At 46.2% G+C, this 10,035-nt stretch overlaps 1 protein-coding gene across 1 annotated transcript; it reads left to right on the plus strand.

The window, feature by feature from the left end:
* Positions 1–1,375: 1,375 nt before the first annotated feature.
* LOC146629738 (zinc finger protein 277-like) lies at positions 1,376–8,481 on the plus strand. The gene is made up of 12 exons (XM_085360217.1): positions 1,376–1,413; positions 1,934–2,147; positions 2,422–2,510; positions 2,624–2,706; positions 2,945–3,036; positions 3,740–3,850; positions 3,929–4,061; positions 4,186–4,253; positions 4,700–4,796; positions 5,832–5,874; positions 5,960–6,134; positions 6,329–8,481. Exons 1-12 carry the CDS (start codon positions 1,386–1,388, stop codon positions 6,516–6,518), a joined length of 1,323 nt encoding a protein of 440 aa, XP_085216343.1. The 5' UTR covers positions 1,376–1,385; the 3' UTR covers positions 6,519–8,481.
* Positions 8,482–10,035: the final 1,554 nt, after the last annotated feature.

Raw genomic sequence — 10,035 nt, forward strand, 5'->3', positions numbered from 1 at the left:
AAAGAAACTGGCTCACACGAGGACCGCCCCAGGAAAGCAAGAGCCAGAGTCCCCTCTGCTGCTGAGGATACATTCATCCACCAGCCTCAGAAATCACAAGTTAACAGCTACTCAGATCAGAGCGCAGATAAATGCCACATAGAGCTCCAGTAACAGACACACTCTACATCAGCTGTTCAGAGGAGACTGTGTGAATCAGGCCTTTATGGTCAAATAGCAAGCAGAGGAGATTAGTTTGGGCCAAGAAACACAGGGAATGGACATTAGACCATCTGTGCTTTGGTGTGATGAGTCCAAATCTGAGATCTTTGGTTCCACAAAGGTGAACGATGGTCTCTACATGCATGGTTCCCACCATGAAGCATGGAGAAGGAGTGTCTGGTAGTGTGTGCGCCAGTGAACATGAACTTTTAAAACTCAAAATATTTTTTTATATACTGGTTAAAAGTGTTTGTGAAATACTTTGTTCTTTATGCTGGACTAACAAACTGCAGTCACAAAGACTGACTGTGAGCACTTTTCGGTGATTACAGAGTCATAATAACGTGTCATATATGAGATTATCACCATGGCATGACATCACATCATGTATGTATTTGCAATATTAAAAAAAAACAGCTGACAGTGTGTTTTCATATTTTCATTCTGTGCTTAAAGGGAGAAAGGTTTATTATTTCTGCAGTATTGCTGTCATTGCTTTTATCTATAGTTTTTTTGTTGTTGTTGAGAATAACAGAGTGAGTCAGACTGCAGGATGAACACTGAGCTGTTTGTGCCCCCCAGTGGTCTTTGACCACAACGTGCTTCCAGTGAATTCCCGAATCCAAGCTGTGTGTCATCAGCAGCCACTCCACCTTAAAACTGACTTCACGTATAAAACTTGGGTCATTTATTTAAGAATTTGCACCATATCCAGCCTTCTTGTGCCCCCCTGTACAGAAACTCAAATGTTATTTTCAGACTTTTATTTTAGGGAGCCTTACACCTGTACACATGGTACACATTCACAAATAACGTTTCATTTAAAAATTTGTAATAGAGGGGAGGACACATATGCTAATGTAATGTTAATAAATGGGTATTTATGAACACTAAACTTTCATGTTCAGAGAACACGCTCAGCTATATCTTGAGGATCTGAGTGTTCATGTGATTTATATTCTTTGCTATATATATGCAACAACGTCCAACGTTACATGTTAGTCAACTTCATTCACATTAATTAACCTTCAGCTTTCGAAACTTAAGTTTTTATATTTCCTTGAACCACTTGAATGCACCTTTTCTAATTCGTGTTTTACCGGGGGTCCGCGAAGGCGCTTCGTTGGCATTTTACGGCCTCCGATTGGTTCGATTTGTGTTATTTGCACCACGTGACACCAGACATGGCCGCCAGCGAGCCGAGTAAAGACGGTAAGTGTGACCTTTTAAACGTGTCCGCGGCTTTAATGCTGATATCTGGTGGTCTGCGTGCAAAGGTTTGGGTGTCGGTGACTCTCCGAGTCTGTGGGAATCCACAATCAGCAGAAAAAAGGCTAAAAAAAATCAGAAAAGCAGGTGGGAACCCGCCCGGCTAAGCTAGCAGGCTAGGAAATAGCTGGGCTGCTAACTGTGATTATACAGCAATCTCTATATTCAGTCAGTACTCAGTCTGACAGCTGTGAAGTTTATTCAGGATTTAACAGCGTGTAAAGTCTGAGTTCGATTAATGAGTTATTTAATTCATTAATTTATTTATTTTTTTACTTTTAGATCATAGTTTTGTCCCCACGGGTGATGAAAATAATTGTATACAGACAGATTTTTGTAGATCAGAGGGAAATGCTTCTTCATGCCAGGCTGTACATTCTCGCTTCCGCTTGGTTTTGACTCACCTGGTCTGGAGTAGAGTGTGTGTGGTATATAAGGTGTAGTCTCTCTTCTGCTTTCTCAGGTAAGGACAGCATTCTGGAGCCGCTGTGTTTCCCCGATCAGCCGGCTGACATCTCCAGCCCTCCCGGTGTTCAATGTCCCGGCTCCGAGCCGCTGGTCTGCCTGTTCTGCTCTGAGTCCGTCCCACCGCCGCGGAAAGACGTCCTCCTCAGACACCTGCTGATGGAGCACAAGCTTGTCATCGCCGACGTCAAACTCATCGCAGACGTCCCAAAGTACGAGCCACACATGCTCCGGCTCACTCGTTTAACTCTCGGGAACACGTTTGGATGTTTTTAGCATTTGGAACTCGATCATTTCACCAAAGACTTCCTGTAATTATTTGGGGTGATGGGGGGAAACCCTTACCTTACAAGTATACATATATACAACAAGTCCAGCATGTCCACGCCTGTTAGTGTGCTGCTTTTATGAACCGTGACGAAGTGTTTCTGTGCGCCGGTAAACCTGGCTGTGAGTCGGTTTTTACTGACGAGTTTCCTCCATCAGGTACTTGCTGTACTGGAAGGGCAGATTCCTCGAGCAGCCGCTCACAGATTTCTGCAGCGTCATCAAAACCAACTCCACGGGCCCAGTCGGTGAGTTCACTCAAACCCACAGAGGACCTGACCTTTCAAAGTGAACCACGTACACTTCCTCCAGCTCTGATTAATGACTCATTAAAAACTCTTCTTCCTCGCTGACCTGACAGAGAAGCAGGAGGACTACTTCCTGCTGTGTGACGTCCTTCCAGAAGACAGAGTCCTCCGAGAGAAGCTGCAGCAGAAACGACTGGTGAGGAGACGTGACACTCGGAGCATCCTGAGTGAATCTTGTGCTGCTGGAAGTTTCGTTTCTTTTAAACTTTATTTTGAGGCAAAGTCTGAAAATCAGGAAAAATCAGAAAAATTGCATATTTGAGTGATGATTTGACACGCTTTGTGTCGTTGTAACTTCTGCACTTTAAATATCTGAGCACTCTGAGGTAGTTTTCTGAAGAATTCCTCTGAGCTCTTCTTCTGTGCTCCCACAGGAGGAGGTCCTGGAGCAGCAGCAGAAGGAGCGAGACGACAGCAGCTTCCATCGTCTCTGCATGTTCTGCAGCGAAGAGTTCACGGGAAACAGGTAAAGCGCCGCGGGATTCCCATCAGTCCTGGAAACCTCACGTATGTTAGTTGAAAGCAGACAGAAGGTAGAGCTTCCTGAAATCGTGTGACTAAAAGCTTCTTTGCTTCCTGTAGTCATCTCTTATGATCCAACCCCCAAAAAGCTGCTTTTTACGCATAATTCCATAAACATCATTCAGTGACATGTCTGAGCCTGAACCAAGAAGCTGATCTGAGACCAGTGCAGCTCCTCATCCTTCTTCCTCTCCTGCTAAGGGTCAGGTCTGAGACCTGTGCAGGTGTGCGCTGGTTCATGAATGGCATGAAGGTGTGACTCACTGGTGTTTACCACAGTTCTTGTGTGGATCTGTGTCTTACCTCCAGTTAAGCTTCCATCCATCCATTTTCAGTCACTGTGTTGGTTCGCAGATGCTCGGCCTCCCTCTGCACAGCCACCACCTCCAGCTCCTTGCGGGAGGACGCCGAGAGACATAACCCGCGTCCGCTCCAGGTCTCCTCACATTTGGACATGCAGCGGCCCATGGCGAGAGAGGCTGCTTCCCTCTGTCTGCCACTATGGGCACGCTGCGTGGATCTTGAAGTCTTGTCCAAATGGGAACTTCTGGACGAAGCCCAAAGGATTGCAGCGCAGTGCTAACAGTGATGATGTCAGCTGATGTTTTCTTTTGTTTATTAAAAATGGCTCCACGTGCTGTTTCCAGGTCGTCTCTGCTGAACCACATGGCCAGAGAGCATTCCTTCAGCATCGGACTGCCGGACAACATCGTCTACTGCAGCGAGTTCCTCGACACGCTGCAGGACAAACTGGACAGGTACGCTAATCGTTGCTTTTTATTCACAGCGTTAAGTTTTGTTTCGCGCGCCTTTTCATTTTGCTCCCCTCGCTTCAGTCTGCAGTGTCTGTACTGCGAGAAAACGTTTCGAGATAAAACCACGCTGAAGGATCACATGAGGAAAAAAGCTCACCGCCGCATCAACGCCAAAAACCACGAGTACGACCGCTTCTACGTCATCAACTACCTGGTAAAACCCAGCGACACACTCGCCACACGCTTCCACGTCAGGATAAACGAAGCAGTTCTGTAGAAGCAAACGCACGACCTGAATGTATTGTTCCGATTTTAAAGCGTCCCTCCTGTCCTGTCAGGAACTGGGAAAAACGTGGGAGGAGGTGCAAAGCGAAGATGACCGTGAGCTGGCGGATGATGAGGATGAGTAAGTATCCTCATGTAGCTCTGTGAGGACGGCATTAACTAAAGTGTCCTGATGCATGTCATACACACTGCTCTGTGTCGTGTTAAAGGCAAAAACCGGGCTGGGCTGCACTTGCATGTAATACCAGCTTTTACCACCAGATGGTGCAGTTAGTGGGTGTAACGTTTATTTTAAACCAACACGACATCACCAGTCCGAGCACGCTTGATCTCCAGCGCTAACCAGGTGCTGTGAGCTCGGGGTAGCTGTGGATCAGGAGGTGCAGCGAAAGGTTGGAGGTTTGATCCCCGGCTCGATCCCAGATACTGAACCTTGGATTGTCCCTCCTGATAATATTCTTATTTACTGTGTCAGCCTGGATGCAAAAGTTTCAATCAAGTCCACTTCCTAGTCCTCCTCTGATCCTGTGTAAATGTCTGCTCGTGTCATCTCTGTATCGTCCGCAGTGATTGGTCGGACTGGCAGGCTCATCCGGTCTCTGCAGTGTGTCTGTTCTGTGATCACCAATCGGAGACGTTGGAGCAGATCTACGCGCATATGAAGGTACGGGAACGTAGAAGTTTCAGAGAAGGAAAATATCGTTTTCTGCTTTTCATCCCTGAAACGATTCTGCAAAGGCTTCTGGGAGAACGGAGACAGTGCACACTAACAGGAAACGATCTGCTTCCTGAGGTCTCTGCAAACATATGAATCCATCGTTCGCACAAAACATGGATTTTACTCAGAAAGTGCCCTCACACACAGACGGACCGAAGCTGAAGAGCTTTTAAAATGAAGCGCCTTTTATTTTGAAAAGTTTCCAAATAAATACATGATTGTCAAAACTTTAACGAGCAAATAAAAATGTTTCCTCGTTGTTGGGTCTGTGTTTCCACATGCCCCGCTAGTTTAGAGACTTATTCATCATGAAGGAAACAAGACATAACAGAACATCTTCAACCGGTTTTTCACTCGCTAACGAGGGAAGTCTTTGGTCAAGAACCAGCTCTTGGAGCCCACGCCCCTGTCCTGTCTCAGGCCCGAAGTCCTTCAAAGAGCAGCCTCCCCCGTAGCTATTTATTGACATGGCAGTTACAATACACAATACAACACAAGCACCTCCCACTGTAAAACCCCCCAATGGTTCTAAGACGTGTGTGTGTGTGTGTGTGTGTGTGTATCATAAAAGCAGGAAGCTCACAACAGATCTGTCAGGATGCATCTGCAATAAAAGCTCCCCCAGCACAGAGTGGCTGGAGAGGTCAGAGACAAAGGAACGTCTTGATCCTATAGGTTGAACTCAGACCGTACAAATTTAAGAAACACGATGACAACATTCAACAATTAGACTTAACACTCGTGAACAATAAATAAATCTAGGATTGGACGTCGACTGCAGTCCGATTTTGTCGTTGATTAAACGTTCTGGTTTAAAGTCAGAACCAGTTTCCCAAACGTGACTCTAAGTTTGTGCTCACGAGTGACGAGTTTACCTGAGAGGCAGAAAAGTTTCTCTCTGCTTTCTGGTTTTGTTATTTATGAAGTCTGTAACGGGCGTCGCGTGCGTGACCCTGACATCTTTCTGTTTTGTGTTTGCAGGAGGCTCACGGCTTCGACCTCCACCTCCTTAAGACCGAGCTCAGTGGGTGAAATCGCCGTGGTAATTCGAGCGCAGTTTGCTTCTATTTCTTCCTTCTGAGTGTTTCTAATGTTCTGTCCTCCCTCAGACCTCAAGTTCTACCAGCAGGTCAAACTGGTGAACTTCATCCGGCGGCAGATCCATCAGAGCCGCTGCTACGGCTGCACGCGGATGTTCGACTGCCGGGCGGACGCCCTGCGTCACATCGCGGCTGAAGGTCACGTGATGAAACTGCCAGAGATGTCCGCCTGGGACCAGCCGCAGTAGGTTTAAGGAAGCGCCTGCAGAATTAACCAATGAGAGCGCGGGCTTTAAAGCTGGCGTACAGCTGCTGATGAACGTGGTCAACGCCACAGATGTTTACACTTCATTTGGAGTATTTTTATCAGCTGAGGAAAATGGCGTCCTTTTTGGGACTAATTTGAGCCTGAGCACTAAACGTCGTCTCGCTCCGCAGGTATTACTTCCCCACGTACGAGAACGACGCTCTCCTGTGCACGCTCTCTGACAGCGAGGAAGGCGACGGTGACGAGGAGCATCGCGGCGAGGAGATCCCGGTCATCGCGGAGGACATCTCTAACCTGAGAGCGCTGAAACAGTCCAGTGTCCTCAAGCAGCTGCTGAAGGAGCGAGGAGGCAGCAGCTAGGACCACAGACGGACACGTGTCATACGTTTGACTCAAAGGCGTCTCTGACGTCGGCTGAGCTCAGCTCATGGTGACCACATCCCACATGGCTGGAACGCAGCGGCACGGGTTTGAGTCCGGCCCTTTCCCTCTCAACTATTTCCTGTACGTCTCTACTTAGTAAAGATAAGAAAGGCAAAAGAAGAGTCCTCTCCACAGCTGGACACGCGGACGCCATGATGTCCGCTGAAACGTAATTGCTCTGCCTCGTGCAATGAAGCTGAAACATGCGTTTTCTTGAATATGAATTTTAGTACTCGAGTAAAAATGATTTTCTTTTGTAACTTGTAACTGAGCTGGATTCAGTGCTGTGGTGGACGAGCTCATCGTCGAGATGAGACGAGAGACTCTTTATTGTCATTGCACAGTCACACTTAGAACAACAGCACTACACAATTGCAAACTGTCCCGCGTCGGCACTACGCACAACACAAACAACACAACACAGGAACTTAATAAATGAAAAGAATGAGTGTATGTTTTACTGCACATTGTTATTATTATTGTTGTTGTTGTCCCCTCAGAAAGCCCAGGGACGTCTCGTGCCTGAAACATCTGTCCTATTTGGTGTTTCTGTTGTTTTTCTGCATCGCTTTGCTGAGCGACACCTGCCGTATGGTGGAGCCGAACTGCAGCGCTCAGAGTTTTCACCGCGTCCTTCGCGTCCAGGCTCACGTTCACGAACATGCAGCACTGAGGAGAGAAACGAGAGGTCGCTGCAGGAACTCACTGCTGTCAAACTTCCTGTTTTATCCTCATTTCGTACTCTGGCAGGCTGTAGGACATTTTGGACAATCTATAATCTTCTAACACAAAAACATACAAGTGTTCACTGAAGTAAACACACAGAGCAGTAGCAGATTTTTTTAAGTGTTTTATTTATTTTCATTTGCTGCTAACTGCCTTGTTTTCATTTGTAGTTTTTGTAGTAGGAAGAACTACAAAATCTACAAATAAACAAAGAGCAGTTAGCAAATGTAGTGCTCTCCACTATGTGAAGCCCTCACATGAATTTTTAGATTTTTCAGTTTAAGCCAATTAAATGAAATCCAAAAATTCAGCCCCAACAATCAAATGATCCCCTATGAGCAAGCACTCTGGCAACGGTGGAGAGGAAAAACTCCCTTTTAACAGGAAGAAACCTCTGGCAGAACCAGGCTCAGGGAGGGGCGGTCTTCTGCCATGACTGGTTGGGGGGTGAGGGGCAAAATTAAATCAAACATAAAGGAGAGCACAGCATATTTATGACAGGTCGGTGGACTGTGGCTCGAGTTCAAAAGATGCTCGAATCCCGCCTGAGGTGGTATGGACACGTGATTCGAAGCAATGAGAACTCAGCAAAAACGACTATTAAGGATCGACCCAGACGGACGCCGGCCTCGAGGCAGACCGAAAAAACGGTGGATCGACAAAATCAGGGAAGACATTAAGACCATCAACGCGTCACCCGAGGACGCCTTGGACAGAACCAAACGGAGAAACCTTTGCTGAGGAGCGGACCCTGCACCAGCGGGAACAACGCCAGGATGAAGGTGGACTGTGGCTGGAAAAGATCATTACTGTTTTTAAAGGGTAACTGGTCCACATCCACAATGACAGCTCTACTGTCATTGTGGATGCGGACCACAATCCACAGTTGTCGATGGGACGTGTGCATGCAAGCATACGCAAGCGATCCACAGAGCGGGACATTCGCTTCAGCCGAAAAGCTTAGAGGCGACCCAGAAAGCTGCAGGAAGCGCAATGACACATCCGGCAACAGTTAAACCTACTTTAAGTAGGTTTACACCCCACGAACCAGGCGATTCTCTTTCTGTTGTCTCTTGTTCATGTACCGCTGGGCGCTGAAGATTTTCCACAGTTTGTCTGACTTCTGCGATGTCTTGCCTCAATTGTGCGTATGCTTGCCCGAATTGTGCGTTTGCTTGCCCGAGTTGGGCATTTTCTTCCCTCAGTTGTACATTTCCTTCGATGAGTTCGTCATTTTCTTCCGTGAGTTGTGAGTTTTCTTCCCTGAGTTGTGCGTTTTCTTCCCTGAGTTGTGCATTTCCTTCGATGAGTTGTGCGTTTTCTTCCCTGAGTCGTATATTTCTTTGACAGACTAGTGTGATATGTTGACTGAATTCTAGGAGTTGTTCGTTTTCTTCCATGAGCTGTGCATTTTCATGCTCGAGTTCATCTCTCGTACGCTGCAGTGGGTCTGACGGATCTCCCTGTGACATTTTTGTAAAGGGTTAAAGCTCAAAAGTGTCCAAAAGTTAAATCTCTGAATGATTTAAATGCAAAGGGTAGCTGTGTCTCAAACAACTGTCTCTTTCTGCTGTAAACTGTTGAACGAGCTCCTATTTATAGACTCGGTGGGCGTGGCAGAGAATGCGATGTCGCTGTGACAAAACAATGATCCTTTGATCTTCTCAAAGGATCATTGTGATGTCGCCGTGACGTCACGATGATCGTTCGAGAAGATCAAAGGAGCGCTGTGGGTCATTCTGCGCATGCTCAGATCAATGAACGGGAGAATTATTTGTAAATACTTTGCTAGCTAACAAAGGTGCTTTTAGCAACAGCTGGTGGTGGTTCGTCGCTATCAACCCTTAAACTCGTGAACTGGCTCTCTAGCTTTTCGATTGCTACTGTTGTCTATCACATATGTATTATTTGGAACCCAGCTTACCTGTAAAAACAGACACACAGCAGGTAACAGGAACTACTCGGTGCGCCAGCTCGGCACCACTAGGCTGTGTCCCAATTCAGGGTCTGCACGCTTGAAGTACGCGCACTACGCACGGTGCGTACTATAAGTATGAGAAGTGCGGAAGTGAGAGGCTTGTGAAATAGGACGGTCTTGCCTTCGTCGCGCTGCTCAGGTTGCCTAGCAACCATGATACTAACCGCGAGAAACGTGTCATACAGTTTTGTGTGACAGAAACGAAGGAGAACATGTTTTGTTCATTTGAGACCAAAGGACCGTAAAACATGATTGTTGGGCTTCATTCCTGTGCTGAACAGTCATTTAAGATTAGCTAGTAAATAACAATTAGCTGATGTTGGTCATGAGACTAAAGTCATCTCACTGTGGTAATGTAAATATAATATGGCCAATATTAAAGTTATAGTCAGATTATTATGATATATTACAGCAGTGAGCTTGAACAGTTGTTTATATGTCCTATCACCTTAAATCTTCACTCAAAGACGAGTATCTGTGACAGTGTGTATACAGATGTGTTATATATAAGAGACAAATATTGTTCGTTTAATACGTTGGCATTATTACATTTGGCTCAATGCTTACATACATGTGTATAAAGCAAATGTACGAGCTGTGATAACTGTGTCTGATAGAATGAAGAGTAGACTGATATATGAAATATTCCTTTATTGGGTGAGAAAATCAGACCATGTCATAACTGCTGTAAGTCACACAGAATAGATATCAGAGCCTTAAACAGGCTGACGTCTGCTAAATGGGTCAAAC

This window comes from Diplotaxodon limnothrissa, linkage group LG7, assembly GCF_057381915.1.
Source record: "Diplotaxodon limnothrissa isolate DT_005_m linkage group LG7, D_limnothrissa_male_GT1.1, whole genome shotgun sequence".
Lineage (NCBI taxonomy): Eukaryota > Metazoa > Chordata > Actinopteri > Cichliformes > Cichlidae > Diplotaxodon > Diplotaxodon limnothrissa.